Source organism: Amblyomma mixtum, chromosome 2 (genome assembly GCF_055824585.1).
Source record: "Amblyomma mixtum isolate Tamu chromosome 2, ASM5582458v1, whole genome shotgun sequence".
Taxonomy (NCBI): domain Eukaryota; kingdom Metazoa; phylum Arthropoda; class Arachnida; order Ixodida; family Ixodidae; genus Amblyomma; species Amblyomma mixtum.
In genome coordinates this window covers 311,255,926-311,275,991 of record NC_143013.1, presented here as the reverse complement: position 1 = coordinate 311,275,991, position 20,066 = coordinate 311,255,926, and the positions used below count along the sequence as shown (strand labels likewise).

Genomic DNA, 20,066 nt, shown 5'->3' with positions numbered 1-20,066 from the left:
TGCTAAAAAACATAGTGCACATCACGCATTTTTAAAGCTTTCTATTTAAAGTAAGTTGGCAATATTTATTTTGTAATTCTTTTTTTGTGTTTAAAAACAAATCAGCTGCGTTTTAAGCGCCATCAATCAAACGCCGCAGCCAAATGCGAAATTCTCGCTTGTTACTAGCGCCACCTGTACAGCGGTAAGCGTTTTTCGAGACTTTGCGTTTCTCTGTCTGGTCCCGTATTAAAGTTGTCGGCCATTTTGATCCTTGCTGTCGTGTCAGGGTTTAAATTTACTTCCCCAGCGCGAAACCCGAGCTCTGAGCACTTTGAGATGGAAGAAACGGCGCTGAAGTTTGGTCCCGAATGGATCCGCGCACTAACGCAAACGAATGGGGTGGCGGCTCCGGCCCCAGCGACCGGAGTAACAAAGTACAAGCTTGCAAACTACCGATACGGCAGGGAAGAGATGCTGGCGATGTTTGATCAAAACGTGCCCATGCCGGATTCGCTTCGGGAATTCCAGCAGCTGGCCGTGGAGAACACGCAGCCGCCTCTGGCTCTGGTCACCATGACAGAAGAAGAGCAGCGCGTTTGGGCGCGATCTGTGAACAGTGACGCAGTGCTTCGGCTAACGGTGGGCAAAGGCGCAGTGCCTGGTGCGGGTCCCGGTCGGGGCGCCCGGGGAGGCTCCGTCGACCGGGGTCGCGGCCGAGGTCGTGGCAGCGGCTACCAGAGAGGTATCGGCGAGGACGAAGGCCAGTTCGGCGCCTTCATTCGCCCGAGGCCCTTCGAGCGCAGCCACAGCCTCAGCGAGCGAGACCAGCGCTGGGACGAGCGAGAAAAGAAACCCGACCGGCCGTTTGCGGGCAGGACCAGCTATGATGGGGACTCCTTCAGGAAGGAGAACGCACCGGCCGGCAGTGGAGGCGGCGGCTCTGCTGCGGGCACGGCGGCAAGCGCCAGAGCCAGCGACAACTGGCGTGCCGCGTCCTCGGGGAGCCACGCTGAGGACGACGACAACTGGCGCAGCGGCCGGGCGCATCAGGCCGAGAAGTGGAAGTCGTGGCGGAATCACAGCAAGGGCGACGGCGACGACGAGCCGTCGCCCGCCGCGGTCGCCAATGGACCCCTCAAGAAGGACCTCGGGCGCCACTGGCTCGAGGAGCACGGCGGCGGCGGTGGCGGTCACGCCGAGCAGCTGCCTGAGTGGATCCAGGACCACGGCGACACGGAGAAGGTGGGCTACTTTGACGCCAAGGGCGCTTTTCTTGACACTAAAGACAGCGAGGAAGAAACGTGGGACAGCGACATGCTGCCCGGTTCTCCGGAGCAGACAGAAACGCGACCGCTTCCCAGGAGAGAACAAAAGCAGTCGCAAGAACAGCTAAGCCTCAGTCAAGCCACCGAGCCGCCGTCGCCACCGCCGCCTGAGAAGCCCAAGTCGCCGCCTTCCCCTGTGCCTGTGCCATCTCCGCCCCAAAAAACCGAGAGCTCGCCACCTAGAAGTCCACCCAAACCAATCCCTCCAGCTCCAGCATTGCACACAGCAGCACCATCGGAAATGAAGAGCACTGAAGAAGATGCATCCAAGGTTGTTTCCACTTCACCCAAGGATGACAGTTTTGCACACCTTGCAAAGGCAGCAGAAAACATGATGGCAGAATGGACCGCAGAAGAAGAAAAAAAATTTGTCTCACAGTCGGTAGCTGGGGAACAGAATCTGCCAGAGCACTTGTACAAGTGGTTGTATAAAGATCCTCAAGGTGACATTCAAGGCCCTTTCTCATCCGCTGAAATGATGGAATGGTTTCAGGCTGGCTATTTCACCATGGACTTGATGGTCAAGAGGGTCTGTGATGCTGCGTTTTCTAAGCTAGGAACATTGATCAAACGCTGGAGTGTTGTACCTTTTGCTGCCACCCAACAGCCACCACCACTTAATGTTCCACATGGTGCAGAACTGGGCGTGCCTTCTGGTATGGGCCTTGGAGGTCTCCCCCACCCAGGGCTGCCTAACTTGCCTCCTGGCCAAATGAATTATGCACTTCAGCAACACTACATGCAGGAAGTCTACAGAGTAGCCGCCATGCAGCAGATACAGAACAGCTTGAAGACAAATGAAGCATTTGCTAACCTCTCTCCCATGGACCAGAACCGCATCTGCTTGCATTACTACATGGCCAGCCACTCCATGTCCCGGCCTGCAGGCTTTGGTGACCAGACACCCATCATGAACCTGTTGAGCTCCATGGGACCACCTCCTTTGTTTGGACTGCCACCATCACTCATGAAAGAGCCTCAGACTGAAGCAGGCTGGCCACCCCAGCCAGTGACCACAGCTTCTGCAACTCCCACAGCCGAGTCGAGGGGAACAAGTGTCTGGGATGCGGACTCCAGCATAGTGTCTGCAGGCCTGGCTATGCCAGCACCACCCAGCAGAAACGTCATAGAGGCCCTGTGGCAACAGCAGCAGCTGGCCTCGCAGTCTCTCTTGGCTGAGCAGATGAGGGCCAAGGAGGAAGAGGAGCGACGAGCACAAGAGTTGCAGAAGCAGGCACGACTGGAGGAGGAGCGGCGGTTGCTGGAGGAACGACGGCTCCTCGAAGAGCGGCGCAAGGAAGAGGAGGAGCAAAAGAGGCGGCAGCAAGAAGCGGAGGCATTGCGAAAGGAGGAGGAAGAGAGGCGCAAGAGGGAAGAGGAAGAAATGCGCAAAAGGCAAGAAGAGGAAGAAAAGCAGAGGAAACTGGAGGAACAGAAAAGAAAGGCTGAGGAGCAGAAGAGAAAGTATGAGGAACAGAAGAGAAAGCTTGAAGAGGAGAAGCGGAAAGAGGAAGAACGACAACTTGAAGAAGAGTTGATGCGGCAGCAGAGGATAGAAGAGGAGAGGAAACGGGCAATGGAGGTGGAAAAACGAAAGGAAGAAGAGAGGAAAGCAGAGGAAGCTTGGAAAGTGGCCGAGGAAAAGAAACGGCAAGATAAAGCAGTGAAACAGGCAGCATTTGCCGCCGCTGCCTCTGCTGCTGCTGCTACTAGTACTCAGGCAGCTACTGTGGCTGCAGCCCCAACAGTTCCACCTGTGAAGAAGAGCCCCAGCAAGGTATCCGTTATCGATGCCGATGAGTTTATGGCACTCAAGCAGCCTCCCAAGCAGCAGAAAGTGGAGCTGCCCAAGCCAGAGAAGCCACAGGGTCCTGTCTGGGGTGGGAAAGCCAGCCAGCCAGCATCATCGTCTGCTCTTTCGCTCGCTGAGATTCAGCGGGTGCAGGAGGAGAAAGAGAGAAACATGGCGGCCGAGCGGCTTCAACAGCAGCGAAAGCAGCAGCAAGCTATGCAGCAGGCCTTGTTGCAGCAGCAGCAACAGCAGCAGCAAAAGGCGACCCTCACGTGGGCATCACGAGCCCAGGCTCCTCCCCCTGGGGCTGTGAAGTCCTTGTCAGAGATCCAGCAAGAGGAGGCTGAGCGAGCCGACAAGATGAAGAAAGCCCAGCAACAGCAACGGCAGCAGCAGCAGATACTGAGGCAGCAGGAAAGCAGCATCCTGCAGCTTTCGGGTGCCTGGGGAAGCAGCACAAACAGCCTTTTGAAGTCGTTCAACAACAGCTTCCAGTACCTAGACCTAGTTCCCGATGAAGATCCCTCCAGAGGGTTCTGGGACGAGGCAGCAACCAGCGCACCGGCTGCAACAAAGACTGCTCCCAAGCAAGCTGCAAAGCCTGGGTCCAGCTTCCCATCACTTGGGGGAGGCGCTCCTTCGTCATCTGGCGGGCGCAGCTCAAAGAGCCAGCAGAGCAAGAAAGCCGAGGAGCAAGTGATGAAGTTATTCGAGGAGCATGCCAAGGCTGCTCCCACCGATGAGCTGACTGCGTGGTGCGTGCAACGGCTCGGCGGCATCCAATCATACTTGGACATTCCCACAGTGGTGGCCATACTCAAGGACGTCGAGTCTCCGGCAGAAGTGCAAGAGTATGTGCATAATTTCTTTGGCAACAGCCAGGACACAACAGACTTTGTGCGCCAGTTTCTGCAGAAGCGGGAACAGTTCCAGAAGGCAGGCTCCTCTCTCAAGACGGATGAAGCATTCACGGTGCCAATGACATCATCTGCTGCGATGGGGACGGCCGCCGCCAACCAGAGCGACGGCTTCACTGCTGCACGCTCCAAGAAGAAGAAGAAGAAGATGCAGAAAGTGGACAGCTCCCTGCTGGGCTTCACAGTGCAGGCAGACCCCACACGGCTCAACGCAGGTGAAATCGACCGAATCGAAGGATAAGAGGTGGCTTGACTTTGTACGACACAGGCACTCACAGTTTGCCATATAAAGGAGAAAAAAAGTGAAATAAGAGTATGTGTACATACAAAGAGGCATTTTCAATTATTTATTAAAAAAAGAACGAGAGAGAGGAGTGCGAGAACGGTAGCACCTCCACCTTGTGCTTTGCTCCTGTTTCCCACTGCTTTCTTTTTAGGCTGCACGACTTGTGAGTGAGCATTTTTTAAAGGCATGCTTCTTTTTCTAATTCTTGCTCAGGCTGCTGTTGCCCGTAATCAGCACTCAAGTTCAAAGATTTAGTATGAATTGTTTTATTTGTGCCACTGCTGTAGTCACCTCAACGCTGTTGAAGCTGGTTTTTATGTCACAAATACTTGTCATTACCACTGATTTCAGATGCAGTGCTTGAACTTGTAGGCTGCAGTGCTATAGTTTGATTGCATATGGTCTCGTTTTTCCACACTGCTTTGTTTCTGCTCATACTTAAATTAGTTGCCACGTGCTCTCGTCGGAGAGGTTGGCAGTGCTTCGCATATACTTTTCCTGCCCCAGATTCGTTACGCAACTCCACAACACTGCTTAAGAGATGTTGCTGTATTTTGCCTCAAGGAAAATGGAAAGAGTTACGACTGAGAAGTCAGTGACATCTCTCTTTGCTCTATTTGAATAAGTAAGAATTGCACCGTTGTTTTTTTCCTCTTATGCGCAATGCCTCTTGCAAGGTGCTCAGTGTGCAGACAAAGTTTCGTTTTCTTTCTTCACGACGATGCAGACTGTATGGGTGTGAGTGAAATCCAGAGTCAATTTCGCAGCTTCTTTATTAGCGAGTAGCCGGACAAGAGTGCAGAACATTAATGCCAGCACCACACTTTCGGTTTTGTTTAGTTGCTTAATTTTCTGTAACTCATTTTGGAGGCTGTAACTTTTTATACACCCATGAGAAGAAAGGATAAGCTGCCTTTCTCTGCGTTTTATTTTGATGCAAAAGTTGCCTGCTCATTTTGACAGCAAGAGCGACTGCTTTGTCTGCAGTCATTTTAGCCCGACAAAGGGGACACGCATCTGTGCATTTTCGCGGAGCGAATTTTGGTTGAAGAGCATCTGTTTTCTAGTTTTGTTTTTGCTTTGAAGCGCACTCGTGTTCACCACTGAGAAAATTGTTGTACTCTCTACTCCTTTGTACGAAACCACTCCTGACTAATGTCCCTCATAGGCAGTGTCTCCTCCTACCACTTGTCTGGCATGTTTGTCTTGTGACTGTCTCACTCTGCGTGCATGTCCTGTGGAAAGTGAAAAGAAGACGAAAAAAAAGTGGCGTGCCACCGTTGAATGCAATACACCCCTCTGTACATACTGTATCAGCGAGTGCCTTAAAACCTGGTGTGTGTACACTGCTGTGTAATTTTTGTAATATACAAAGGAAATGTGTGACTGCATCATTGTACAATGAAAAACAAAACAAAAAAATGCCTGCTCGAAATAAACCATATTGGTTTTCAAGCCAGCTCTGGCAAATCATTTTCTGGTGTGTTCACTTAGAACACTCTGTGTTCTGTTTCACCTCTTGAAAGATAGTGTTGGCAAGTGTGACAGCAGTAATGTGATTGATTGTTTAGCTGTTGAGGTGCGTAGTTGTAAGGTTAAAGGGCAGGAAATGGATTCTGATATTATGATCAAGTTCTTTGTTGCTTTTGGTTTAGGTTTATAGGGGTTTAATGTCCCAAAGCGACTCAGCAGAGTGCCATAACCACTGAGCCACCGCAGTGCACATTTCCTTAAGTTTTATATTTTTGAAAAAGGCAGCATCTTCGCATTCAAGTCTCGTAGGATTACACTGCCAAGTTGCCGTGGTAATTAGTTTTTTAAAGTAGCTTCCAAAGTAGCCTGTCTTCTCTTGACCTGCTGCAATGTGTTGGTACACGTCCTTCCTAAATACCGGTGCTGGCTTATGGTAATGTTGCATATCCGATACAAACATGCTCCTTACTTCAAACTGCTGCCAGTGTTGTGCACAGTGTTGAACATGCCTAAAGGCATCCCCAACACAGTGATGCTAGAGCTGCTTTTGCTTCAAAAGCAATATTGTTGCATGAAAATTTGCAAACAGCTAAAAAAATAAACACACAACGGTCACTTTCATTTGGCATGTTCTCGAAAGTGCTAGCTGGCCAATTGGTTTAGTTCACCTTGAGCTTGCCTACTGACACCGACACCTGGAGCATGTCAACCAACTGTGAACTGAAGGTTTCTGTTCATTCTACCCAAGCACTTGCAGCACAGTTGTTACTTGATATCTAAGCCATGAACAACAAAGGGCAAAATACACTGAAGCAGTTGGGTACTTCATGTCCAAGAAACCGAGCCTATGTTACGCTACATGCATGAGGCATCCCTACTTTTTGCCAGTGAGCCATGAGCGTACTGGTCCCTGAACACCCACCACAGGCTGGAAAAACTCTCTTCCCTTTCCCCTCCCTTCAAAGCTGCTGATTGTTTGCAGTGCTTTCACTCTGTCACTTTCATTTGGCTTGTTCTTGAAAGTGCTAGCTGGCCAATTGGTTTAGTGCTTTGTTCTGTTACTGAAAAAGAGTGTTTTTTTTTTCTGTTGGCCTTTTTTCTGCCCCCAGCACAAGAGCTAGAGGGATGCGCACTCTATACTGCATGGGCAGAAAGGATGGCTAGAAAGAACACAGCGTGACGACATAACTGGCAAAGCGCAGCGAGTTTTTCATATACAGCATGAGGGCCTCTTCCAGTACTGCCCTACATACCACCAGACATACTAGAGTGAAAGCACTGCAAACAATCAGCAGCTTTGAAGGGAGGGGAAAGGGAAGAGAGTTTTTCCAGCCTGTGCATTGCCTTGAGGTTGATATTACCTCCTCTGTCTCACTCTGAGCAAATTTCCTCCGTGCATCAAGAAATGAGCACCACAACAAGGACAGGAAGACGCAGCGCTGATTCAATGGTACGAATATTAGCTGCTACCAAGCAATTAATAGGAAAGAGGACTGGAGGTGAAGGAACAAACCAACTAAAGAAAAGGCACTGCACTTTAATGCTACTATTGTTTCTCTCGAATTCTCAGTTGTCAGTCCTCTGCCTGTACCCTTCTTGTTCTTGTCTCAACCTTGCTGCACTGTTCATTTTCCAATGCATTATTTAACAACTAGCTAAGCATTACACCCTCTTGCAGGTCTCTCAGTGCATTGCATTACAGAGCGTGAAATGCTTTTTGGCACAAGTCCTGACTCACAACTAGAATTTAACGATGCTCGTAATGTTGTCTTGCATGTAGAGCATTGAAGACGACTGAGATAAGCCTGACATATTTTACTTGAATACCCTTTCACTGCAAGGAAGGGGAATTTATTGCCACAAACTCCACAAATACTGCTAGCACATGACTTGCAGATGCCAGATAGGAACAGACAAGCCTTGGCTGTGATTAATAGTTAAGCTGTGTCTAGATTGTGCCACTCTCCCACTATTTTCACGTTAGGAATCACAGGAATCATGATGTGAAATATGTGCAAAAGTACATAAATTTTAAACAAGCCGTGAAACACCCTTCGCGCACCACTGAATTCTCATAGTTCGATCATCCTGCTCTGCCGGGCTGTTAAATTTAGGTAAAAGGCCACCAGTTTTTCTTAAAAGAGAATATTCTGCATTTGCAGTTCACTGCAAAAACAGAAAGGAACTGAGCACAGTGATGTACAAATGGCTGATTATCGAGACTGTCTGTTGCATGCACTACACTGGCGCTAAGAAGGCGCATGGAAATGACAGCTTTAACAAATGTTACAGGGCCTATCCAGGTGTACAATCTATTCTGCGATGCCACAACAATGCTTAGCTGCTAGCCAGCATGCCTACTTATAGCATGTGCAACAGTAAGCATTCCATGAGCTCATCTTTCATCAAAGAATCAATACAAAACACAGTGAAGTAGGGCTGGAAAAAGGAATTTTATCATTTTTCCTCAGCAAAGACCAAGCTCCATGCATGCTACTTTGCTAGCTGTGAACAAAAAAATAACAAACAAAAAGTGCACAGAAGCAAGATGCAATAAAAGCACTGGGATTCACTTTCACGTCTTTCCTCTTTTCAGTCACTGTGAGGACGTCCCGCACACTAGTCGCGTCACACAGTAGCACAACAGTCACTGCTGCTTAAAAGTGTTTCACGCTGTGGAAGAACCAGTCCACTTTTGTCGTCCATGCACCACCGTAGGCTTCAAAGAACTGGTTCTGAAAGTACTCCAGAGCTTGCTCCTCAGACTTCTCAACCTGAGGGGAAAAAAAAAAAGAAAAAGCAAGAATGATAAGTCAAGTGTTCAGAGCCCTTGAAATACACACTACAGAACTGTTTCAACAACAGTGTTAACATGAAGATTGGGTCACTAACCAGGTCAAAAACGAAAATGATTATTCGGGTCCCATAAGACTGTCTCAGAAAAAGGGGAGGCTATATAGGCTTCAGGATCCTTTGTAATCTTTTCCCGTAGATATGACACAGCGTGCCCCGATTCTTGTTCAGCGTGTTGGCCGTCGTCTGGATGATTAGGGGCTCCAAATTAGTCTTGCCGAAGTGTTTCTTTCAGTTGTCAAGATTGTCGCCTCATTCCAGCCTATCTCGTGGCCAGTGAACTGCATGTGTTCAGCAATCGCATTCTTTGATGCACGGTTGTTTCTTATATCGCCCTGGTGATCCCTTCTGCATCGCTGAAAGTTTCCAGTTTCCCTGATGTAGAGGAAGGGGCAGTCGCTGCTTGGGATTCTATAAGCAACATCGGCGAACACTAGGGAACACCACCGGGGAATTTGGCACGTGGTAGCGGGTCTTTCACATTGACAAGTTCGGCTCGCAGCTTACTTGTTGGCATGTGTGCAATGTGCACTCCATATTTTCTGAAGATGTGAGAGAGGGTTTTGCTAGCGTGAGGCACACAGGGAATCGCAGTGTGTTTTATCTTTTTTGGTGCCAGTTGCCGTGCTCCTCACGTGCGCTCGACTTTTTTCATCACTTTGCTGATAAAATTCCTGTAACTGTAACTCCTGTAATTCCTGTACTCCTCTAACTATAATTCCAAATTCCTGTTGGGTAACTTTCGTTCAAGATCTCTTTTCACCAGCTTCATTTCACTGCAAAGGCTTGCCGTGTCGGGAAGGATATTTTCGGCACGGTTGACTAGTGAAGCGACCACTGAACACTTGTGAGCTATAGGGTGCGCAGATTCAAAATCCAAATATCGTCCCATGTGCGTTGTTTTTGGGAAGACGCTGAAGGTAAAGCGATGCGCGTGACATTTGACAAGTACGTCCAAAAATGGGATGCTACCGTTCGTCTCCTCTTCCAGGGTGAGACAATACTTCACCCTGACCAGACGGTCTTCCATCGAACATTAGACTATGCTTCCAAACAATTATGATCATGCCTGCGGAATTCTAGGATGCTCAGAAATAATCACAATGATGATCAAAGGCTGTGTGGAAAGTTCTGTCGCATGCTTAAATAGAATGCCGAGTGCTGCGGCGTTACAGGTCAATGACTGTCGAACATACTTCTATCACTATGCCTTTCCTGATTTGGCACAAAGTCACCCATAAAAGAGGTCACTTGCCAAGTTCACGTGCCTGCTTATTGCAGCAAACTGCCATTTTGCTGTAACAGCAATGAAATTGTGTGATGACGTTCAATTGTATGGGCACAAAAGAAACTGCAGCTTGACTTCATGAATAATAACAAAAAAAGAACCTGAAAATTGCAATAAGAGCGTAATGGGTGATCTCAAATGCCAGCAAGACCTCTTGCAGTTAGAAGATGCCCAAACACGGGCCAGCCTACGTGGAATGGACCTCTTGTTTTGCCAAGGTGTATATCAGCACTTGTGTTTGCTACCCCACAACTGCACTCTTTATAATGAAACCAGCATGAACACTGTGCTTGTATCAGTGTCCATGTGTTCGAGACAGCTCAAGCGGCTTCAATTACATGATGTTTTAGTCTTGCCCTGTCAGACAATTTTGGCATGCATGAATGCCATGGTGTAAGAGAACAGTAAAAACAAGTAAGCCATGCCTGATGCCAACTGTACCACAAAATTCCACGTGCAACCTTTTTTTTTCTAGGCCATATCGTTTCTTTGTGATCCGTACAGTGGAACACTCACAGCATCACTAAAAACCACAAAGTCCTGAAACATGAAAAATGATGGTTCTTTTCACCTTGCAAAGATTTAGAGCTTGAGGGGTTTCATTAGTTCTCCACTACACGACAAAAGCAAACCATGCAGCCTGAAGACTTTTGAACAAGGCTGTACTTCGTGCCATTCCCTAGGTGATCCAACGAATGACACCAGCAATGGACTGCCCTCTAGAAACCTTAATAAGAACCTCTGCAGTGATAATGGAAGACACCCAATAAAATGCAGATCCGCCCCCCCCCCCCCCCCAAAATATGAAAGGTGAAGTGTGGACTGAAAGTTTCTTGCATATAATGTTAGCACTCCATCACAGGTTGCTCCATTTAATCTAGTGCACTCTTTTAAGGCAACTTGCCACAGGCCATCCTGAGTGGGCCTTACCTGCAATGTCTTGCGCAAATAACCAATGTCATCTATGGACTGCAGCTCGGGGATCCCTGTCGACAGCATCATGGTGAACAGGGTGATAAGCAGGTTGGCATGCCGGTGGAGCAGCAGGTAAGCCTTGCCACAGAGCTCCTGAAAACTGCAAAGACGAAAAAGAGAAGAAACGTAAAGTTTCTGAAATTTCAACCAAACACTTATATCATGCATTACGATGTGGTACCTGTCATGTTACACATACTGCCATCTACAACTTGCAAATTAAGCAGGCCAGGGATTAAAGGCAGCTAGCTGGCTTCACTGGGCGAGGTTGTTCCATCAGGTTCTTCGTGAATTCAAAAAGAATGGTGTGAAAAGAAGCAACTAGCGCTAAAAGTATCCACTGCAATTTATCAGCATGTTGCCAGGCTCGTAGCAAGAAAATGCCCGTGAAAATGTTGCCAAGAATATTCTGCTGCATTGAGGGAGAGAAGCAGTCGTAACAGTCTCAAAACGCAACCACTACAGCCTACTATGCAAAATCTGCACAGAAACGATAAACAGCAGCGGCTTGCCTCTGGAACTCTTTACTCTTCCTCGGGTTTTCTTGGCCCTTGGCAATGACGTGCAAGAAGTCTTCCGTTAGAACGAAGGGCACACGCTCACGGTTGATGCCAAACTTCTTCTTGAAGTGACCAAGGAAATGTCCAAAGTCGATGTGGAAGATCTATGCAGCGAACAAGGAACAGATATTAGTGTGGGCTTAAAAAAAATAAATAAGAAAAAAGTGCCCTGCATGCACCGTCATACGACACAACGGAACAGTGAGAAAAATGCTATCAGCCCATACCGTCACTATAAGGTGTCTAAATCATGAGATACCTTTTCAATATAGCTTTTACACTGTGTGCAGAATCCACATTATTATTTATGAGTGCAATCACGGCTTTTCAAATCTGTCAAACACACATAAGTGTGCCATCATAGTCACATTTTAGGTAATTTCTACATTGGCTGGTGCGCACTCTCGTAATTATTGATTTGTCACGACCGGAGTGACGACAAAAAGTGTCTCACAGGCAGATTAGATTCCTCTTGTGCCCGAACCCATTACCAGCACTGGAAGCAACACCTCTGCCAGCATGAGCCATGAACCCCAAAAAAAGTCTTCCCACAAGGCTACCATAGTAAGCAAAAAAAGTCTTCCCACAAGGCTACCATAGTAAGGCAGCAAAGGACGTGAAGGCCTTTGTATTACCGTATTTACTCGCATAATGATCGCACTCGCGTAATGATTGCACCCCCGAATTTTGTTGGCAAAATTCAATTTTTTTTTATTCCCCTCGTAATGATAGCACCCCGAACTTGCCGCTGCAATATGTCGACGATGTCAAGTCTAGCCGACGATGATCGTACTTGCTATCTGTCTGACAGATGGCACGTGCAGATGGCCATCTTGTTCTGTCAGCATTATAGCAGCAGCCGCCTGTTGGTTGACCTGCGGTCACACGGGCAGTCTAAATGCGGTTATGCTTAATCGCGAATACCAAACTTAACTGCGGTTATCTCGAATCATGGTTCGCTGTTGTCGCAAGGCTCGCCACCGTTCTGGGTTGTGGTGCAACGAACGAAGTGACGTGGTGATCCGGCTAAACTTTATTGTTCTTGCAAATAATAAGCTCTGGGATACGGGAACGTCAAAAATGAATCCTCCTTGAAGATTGCTGGCCTGTACCAAGTTGCTGGTAGGAGTAACAACTGTGATACAAGCTAGTTTTACAATCGCAGCCGTGTAGCAGCTGCCGCCATTGCAGCGCGAGTGAGCCGATCTGCTTGCACGCCTGCTCCGCTACTGAAATCGAACGTATATATTTCTTTTAATATTGTTACCGATGAACTGGTTACTCAATAAATGGACGAATCATGAACGAAGAAGTGGCGATGCGCTGAACGACGACGACGTTGACAGTTGGTAGCTGGGCCCTCGGTGTCTGAGCTGAGTGCTGGCCATTTCAGAGCAGCCGCCAATATAGACTTACCGCCGTAACATACCCGTAACATCTTTTGGTGGAGGTGCTGGGTAGTTCATTCCGAGGCGTGAAGCGACAGGGTCCATAGTCATAACGGCGGTCGACGTAGGGCAAAGGTCGGGGAGGTGCGGACCAACGGCTGCGGCAGTGGCGAGAGATGTGGCCTACGCACGAGCACGTAAAGCAGATCGGCCGGTCGTCAGAGGTACGCCACTCATCCGGATTGAGATACCTTGTGTAACTTGGGACGAAGGTGTTGCGGGCCGTAGCAGTAGCGACCACGGGAGAGATGGGGCTCGCACTCCAAGGTTCGACGGGACGATGGCTGGAGGGCATGCCCAAGTTGGCGACCTCCTGGCGGACGACAGCTTGAATAAGGGATATTGTGACCAGGGTGTTGTCCGACAAGGGCGTGTTGGTCGTAACAGGAGCCAGGGCCTCCAGTTCATGGCGCACGATGCGAGTCACGTTGTCGGGGTTTGAAGGCTGCCTCAGTGTCGGCAGATCCTCGCACGTGGAACTGGCAGCTGTGTTAGGCAGGCGGTCAAAGCGGTGTGCAATGCGCCGGTGCTTGGCCTGCTCGAAGCGTCGACACACCTGCAGAACGGAGTCAACCGTAGAGCAGTCCCGGCATAGAAGAAGGTGGAAGGCATCGTCGGCAATGCCTTTAAGAATGTGGCCTACCTTATCGTCTTCGGTCATGTTGGGATCGACCTTGCGGCACAGTGCCAAGACGTCTTGAATGTATGTAATATATGATTCAGTGGCCGTTTGGGCGCGAGCTGCAAGTTCTTTTTTGGCAGCAAGCTGACGGCCAACTGGTTTCCCAAACAGGTCGCGGAGCTTCTGCTTGCAGGCATCCCACGTGGCAATCTCTTCTTCGTGGGTTTCGAACCAGACGCGTGCGGTGCCGGCAAGATAAAATATCACATTGGCCAGCATCAGCGTGGTGTCCCACTTGTTGTGCTGGCTAACACGCTCATAAAGCGAGAGCCAGTCCTCGACGTCCACGCCATCTGTACCGCAGAATGTGCCCGGGTCGCGAGGGTGGGCTACGACGACAGTTGGCGTGGCAGGCGCAGACGGAGGGGCCGGGTCGGTAGTCATCTCGCTGGTTCGGCCCGTCGTCTCGTCGGGTCGTCGGCATGTCGGCTCGAACCCGCGACCTCCACCAAAAGACCTCGGTCTCTGATCCTACTTTCGCCGGTTCGTCCCGAACTTCGCAGCCGTTGCTTGCCCTTTCACCAATCTGTTGCAGAATGGCGTTCCTTTTTCCTGGAGACAGAGCATGCTACTGCATTCTCCAGCCTTATCGCCGTCCTCACCAACCCTCCTGTATTGGCCCATTTCAACCCGTCTGCCCCGACTGAACTTCGCACCGATGCCAGTGGTCACGGAATTGGCGCCATCCTTGCTCAGCGACAACGCGGCCAGCACTGCGTGATTGCGTACGCCAGCCGTCTTCTTTCTTCCGCCGAGAAGAATTACTCCATCACAGAACGTGAGTGCCTGGCTCTTGTTTGGGCCATTGGAAAATTCCGCACATACTTGTTCGGCCGCCCATTCACTGTTATAACCGACCACCACGCCCTGTGTTGGCTCTCCTCTCTCAAGGACCCTACTGGCCGTCTTGGCCGGTGGGCATTGCGATTGCAAGAATACACCTTTTCCGTGGTTCACAAGTCCGGTCGCCTCCATCAAGATGCAGACTGCCTGTCACGCTATCCCGTCGATCCTCCTTCTACAGACTGTGAGTCGGATGCCTGTGTCCTCTCCATCTCCGACCTCTCCCACATTGCCGACGAACAGCGCTTGGGTCCCACCCTCACCTCTCTCATCGACCGCGTGAGCACCGACCGGCGCGACACTTCTCTGGCCCGGTTTTTGCTGGACGGGAACACGCTGCACCGCCGCAACATGCGACCTGATGGCGCTGAGCACTTGCTCGTTGTTCCCCGACACCTACGGTCCACTATCCTCGAACAACTGCATGACGCACCTACGGCTGGTCATCTTGGTGTCTCCCGTATGTACGACCGCGTGCGCCGGCGTTTCTTCTGGCTTGGTCTGTACCACTCCGTCCAATGCTACGTGGCCACTTGCGACGCCTGTCAGCGCCGAAAGAAGCCCGCTGTCCTGCCGTCTGGACACCTGCAGCCGATTCCCATCCCGACCGACCCGTTTTCTCGTGTTGGGCTAGATTTACTTGGGCCCTTCCCGGAGTCCTCCTCAGGGAACAAGTGGATTGCCGTCGCCACCGATTATGGCACGCGGTACGTGACCACTCGCGCCATTCCAACCAGCTGCGCCACTGACGTCGCTGACTTCCTTCTGCACGACGTCATATTACACCATGGCGCTCCCCGTCAACTCCTTACCGACCGTGGCCACTGCTTCCTCTCCCGAGTTGTTGACGAAATCCTTCGTTCGTGCTCCGTTCGTCACAAGTTCACCACTGCTTATCATTGTCAGACGAACGGCCTTACGAAGCGTCTCAACCGCACGCCAACAGACATGCTCGCCATGTACGTATCCAACGACCACCGGGACTGGGACATAAGCTTGCCTTTTGTCACCTTCGCCTACAACTCTTCGCGCCATGATACCGCTGGTTACTCGCCCTTCTATCTTCTCTTTGGACGAGACCCCTTACTGCCCTTCGACACTCTGCTGCCCACAGCCGGCCCTGTCACTACATATGCGCGTGACGCTATTGCCCGAGCAGACGCTGCCAGCCAGGTTGCTCGTCACAAGCTCTCCGCCTCCCAAGAGGCTCAAAAACACCGCTACGATGGCCTGCACCGTGATGAGCGCTACCCTGCCGGATCTCTTGTCTTGCTGTGGCTCCCATCCAGTCGTGTGGGGTTATGTGAAAAACTTCTGCCGCGCTACACAGGTCCTTATCGTGTATTACGGGCAGTGACCGACGTAACGTATGAAATCACGCCGCTGCGCCCAAAGTCGACGTCCGCTACACTGAAGTCCGAAGTTGTTCATGTAGCTCGCCTCAAGCCCTATCACCCACCATCGACATCGCACGCCTAACACGCACCGGGACGTTGCCTTCAGCCGAGGGGCAGTGTTACCGATGAACTGGTTACTCAATAAGTGGACGAATCGTGAACGAAGAAGTGGCGGTGCGCTGAACGACGACGACGTTGACAGTTGGTAGCTGGGCCTTCGGTGTCTGAGCTGAGTGCTGGCCATTTCAGAGCAGCCGCCAATATAGACTTACCGCCGTAACATCCCCGTAACAATATGAAACAATTAGGTTGTCAGTAAGGCAGCACCATAAGTAGAACATTCATTATAGCGTTGGTCAATTAAAAAACGCCGTCCACTGTGGCTTCGATACGAAACAAGTTAGGCCTAGCGACGACTATATAGGGAGTACAGAGACCCGTCGTCTGCCGCGCTCACGGGCGGCACCATTGCGGTAAGCACGCGTAATCCAGTGCTCCGAGTGTTGTGAACGTGTCACCTAAGTACATCAATGATGCGGCAGGGACTGGACATTTTTCGGCGCAACGGCGGTAAAATGCGTAGCTTGAGCGCCGCAGGACGTTGGTGTTATTGCGAAGAAAGTACATTCTTGAAGCAGGCCAGCTCGTGCGCTTTTCGCACTCTACATTCGCGGTTAACGACGTAAGCCGAGATCGCTGAGCTCGGTTCGCGATAACCGCGTTTAACGGCGTAACCGTGGGTAGCACGCCCGTGTGACAAAGGTTGTCTGCCTGGAATTTGTTTGCGTTTTCGGTGCTCAAAAATTTTTCGTAAAAAATTTACCCCGCTAATGATCGCACCCCTAAATTTGCATAAATTAAAAAAAAAAAAGTGCGATCATTATGCGAATAAATGCGGTAGGTACCTGCAAGACAGAGTTAACTGCCTCCATTAAAAAAAAAAAGAAGAAGAAGAAAAAAAGAGCAGATATATATGCAGATATATGCAAGCAAACTAAAATGTTATACAACACATTTCTGAGCCTAGAAGACAACCCAAGCTCACCTGGCCTTCTTCGTTGACCATGATGTTGTCTGGGTTTCTGTCCCCAATACCCAGGATGAAAGTGGCCACACAGTATCCGGCACAGGACAACGTGAAGGTCTCAATCGCCTGCTTGTACCTGAAGGAACAAGGGCAGTCACGTCAGCCACCACTACAGACAGGCATGTTATGGCTCACATAGGGCAAGCAACGCTGCACAGTAAACAGAGGAGCCACTAAATTGACCACTGGGTGCAGTGGCACTCCATTGCAATCGCACTGTACAGATAAACATAAAGATATAATGAAAGACTGCACTTGTTTTAAAAGGTCACAGAGGCCAAGATACAATTTCTTGGCTTAATATGGTTATGTTGATGTTTGTTCGTCAGTACAAGACAATTTACTGTTGGCAAACCTGCAGTTACAAATTCAACATTTTTCTTCTGCCCCTCAGTTCAAACACATGATGGCGATGATGAATTGAAAAAATGATGAACTTTATGACCACTGGCGGGAAGTGGAAGGAAGTGTGGTCTAGCCTCAAAGATTCGCTCATAAGAAAGTAGTCAAAGTCACTGCAGTTTGTTTGCAATAACAGCCCTGACAGAAATACCCAGTATAGTTAATTTTCTGGCCTTCCTAGCTTGTAAAAGTTCCATTTTCAGTGACAGCCAATCAAATGTAGTAATCAGTTGACATAGAGGAATTTTAGTTTAGTCTCAGTGTCCCTCTAAGCTGTAGCCAGAGTGCCAGAGTGAATGCAAGAAGGCAGTCACTCGGAAGGTAGACATGAGGAAACTTATAGAACTAAACCAGAAGCACACCAGCAGGTGTTGCATGTACTTACCGGTCTCCTTTGTTCTTTTCCTTAATCCACTTGTGAAGCTGTGTCGAGTCCACCTGAAAGGCAGCCATGCGACCTCCTTTCTTTTGGATGTTCATGACCGTTTTGGCATTGCGCACCACCTCAATCATGCCCACGTGCTTGCCCGTCGAGAGACACGCATATGGCATCATCCTGCATGTCAAGCACAAGACAAACATGAATGCATTCATGGAGAACAGCATGAGCATCCTTATGGAATTAGAATGCAAACTAAAACGTGAAAATCTGTGTGCTAGCACTAGACAGCTCACTAGCGAACAAGCCGATATGTCCAGGTGAAGCCTCCACCTGCCAACGATGGCAGGTGGTGTTTAGGAGATTTTCCTCTCTACACCTGCTGCCACTTGCCAAGCCAGAGAAAAGGACGAAGGAGGAGAACGTATAATGACTCAGCAAAAATGAAAATGACTCGGTGTGGCTCAACAAAATTAAATGCATCCGGAGGCTGAAATTGCTGAAGAGAACCAATTAGTACGTGCGGCACTAGATGCTGAAGCGAATGCTATCGGATTTTCTATTTATTAATAGCACAAATGATTACCCCTAAACACGAGTAAATGTCAGTGCACCTAAGTCACATTTAGTTTAACCAGATAAATCCGGGGGCCAATTTTTTTTTTACCACGAGGCATTTTTTCACATATCCAAGCACATGCGAAGACAGCTTGAGGTGTTCCCAGTGGGCTGTTTATGCCGCTGCTCCTACTGTGAAGCACAGTGAAAAAAAAATTCTTGTATTTATTGAGTCCAGGCAACGTTAAGTTCTTGTACATTTATCAACACCGTTTTCATAACACAACATTATCGAGTATACATGCCAGGGCAAATGCCGAGTCTTCCTTCCTGTACATCCCCTGCATACACTACGCTCATATCTGTACAGATAAGAATTAAGGAGGTGGAGACATCAAATTTTTGGTTGGCGGGTTTGGTTTGAGTTTGGTTTTTGGTTTGGTTGGTTCTTTGTTTCAAAAGTTGCCCATGGCACACGCACAGCGATTCATACAGGGTGTTTCACCTAAGGTGTTCAACAGTTTTTAAATATAGGCTTTTTGAGTTAGAAGAGCACTCTTATTGGCACAGCATTGTCAGCGGTGTAGTGCATCAGAATACAACAAAAATGTGCTAACTAATACGCTGGTTAACTAATGCTGAGCAGTCTCCTTTTTATTGAGAGGCGTGTAACCCACTGTACGCAACATTGGTCTTCTTTTAGGAAGGAAACGGCGTAGTAATTGTCTTGCATCTCGATATTAAATTGCCTCAGGCATGCACACATGAAAACAACTGCACCTCAGTGCTACTTTGGTTTCCATAGCTGCAACTGGGCGTTCATTTGGCATAAAATGCAAGCTGCATTCTACTTAGGTTAAACAATTTCTTCTCTTTTGCACTGGTTGTATGTTTACTTGTTCACACAGAGCGGTGACTCTGGAAGAAGTGCCAATACATGCGAACACCAGTCTGGGGAACGCTCCACAGTCAGGTTGGCACTGCATAGGACCGAAATTTCTTGCTCAGTGCATGTTTTTTTTTTTTTTAAGTGACCAACATACTTGACTTTAAATTGTTTTATCAGAAGTATGTTTGGCACCCATTAGCAATAGTTAAAATAGCCTTAAATTGTTGTCCACAAGCAATGCCGACGACTATATACTGCCGGGCGCCTGCAGCGTTGGTCGGCAGACTGGGTTACACCGTCTAGCTGTGGCGCTTTCCATTCATTGCATGTGTGTCCTAAGATGTAATCAATCATCGATTTCAGGTCACCGTTGTTAAAACTATATTTGATAACCATTTGCATTCGCTAAAACTTGTAAATTTGCATTCACAATCACCGACATCGCACATATGAGCCCCACGGACTCGCTTCACTGTTTACCGCTTCACTCTTTCGCTGTTTAGCCCTGGTGAGCGTTGAAGTGTGAACATATGAAATGCAGCTGCTCATTTCACCTATTTGTAATAAGGATAAGGGACAAACAAGAGCAGCTATAGTCATGTCATTGTCTCATCAGTGCGAAGGTTTCACTTGGCCGCTGATATTGGTGTGTCAGCGACAGCATATCTGCCGATCAGCCCACTAAGTGCCATCGCAGCACCTGGACGATGTCATGGGTCATGGGTGATATACATAAAGTTACTGTGCTGTGATGTGATTCGCTGATATCATTCCCAAGCTCATATGTCATTTAACTCTTGTACTAGCGACGGGTCTTGATCATGAGAAAGAGCTTCTAAGGACTCTTTGGATCTGAAGTAAAATGTATTTTAAGCTTTTGTTGCATTCAGCACTTGGCCATGGGTGGTCTTACATTCAGAGGAGGCCCAT

General features: G+C 48.9%; 3 protein-coding genes across 5 annotated transcripts in view; 1 reads left to right on the top strand and 2 right to left on the bottom strand.

Annotated features, from left to right (window-relative positions):
- Positions 1 to 219: 219 nt before the first annotated feature.
- Positions 220 to 5,772, top strand: LOC149364968 (uncharacterized). Its single transcript, XM_089574957.1, has one exon. The coding sequence runs from the start codon at positions 319 to 321 to the stop codon at positions 4,255 to 4,257; it is 3,939 nt and encodes a 1,312-aa protein (XP_089431083.1). The 5' UTR covers positions 220 to 318; the 3' UTR covers positions 4,258 to 5,772.
- A 2,437-nt stretch (positions 5,773 to 8,209) lies between these two features.
- Positions 8,210 to 20,066, bottom strand: part of LOC149364966 (phosphatidylinositol 4,5-bisphosphate 3-kinase catalytic subunit alpha isoform-like) — a 37,222-nt gene continuing 25,365 nt past the window's right edge. For all 3 annotated transcript variants that reach the window (XM_089574959.1, XM_089574958.1, XM_089574960.1), the window contains 5 exons: positions 17,696 to 17,866; positions 16,867 to 16,984; positions 11,404 to 11,555; positions 10,847 to 10,991; positions 8,210 to 8,549 (listed from right to left, as the gene is read on the bottom strand). In XM_089574959.1, coding sequence (XP_089431085.1) covers positions 8,433 to 8,549; positions 10,847 to 10,991; positions 11,404 to 11,555; positions 16,867 to 16,984; positions 17,696 to 17,866 — 703 coding nt within the window. In that variant the 3' untranslated portion in view covers positions 8,210 to 8,432. The remainder of the gene's footprint in view (positions 8,550 to 10,846; positions 10,992 to 11,403; positions 11,556 to 16,866; positions 16,985 to 17,695; positions 17,867 to 20,066) is intronic.
- On the bottom strand, positions 11,569 to 16,860 carry LOC149364967 (uncharacterized). Its single transcript, XM_089574961.1, has 2 exons — positions 13,091 to 16,860; positions 11,569 to 13,022 (listed from the first exon to the last, which is right to left on the bottom strand). The coding sequence occupies exons 1-2, from the start codon at positions 13,963 to 13,965 to the stop codon at positions 12,947 to 12,949; spliced, it is 951 nt and encodes a 316-aa protein (XP_089431087.1). The 5' UTR covers positions 13,966 to 16,860; the 3' UTR covers positions 11,569 to 12,946.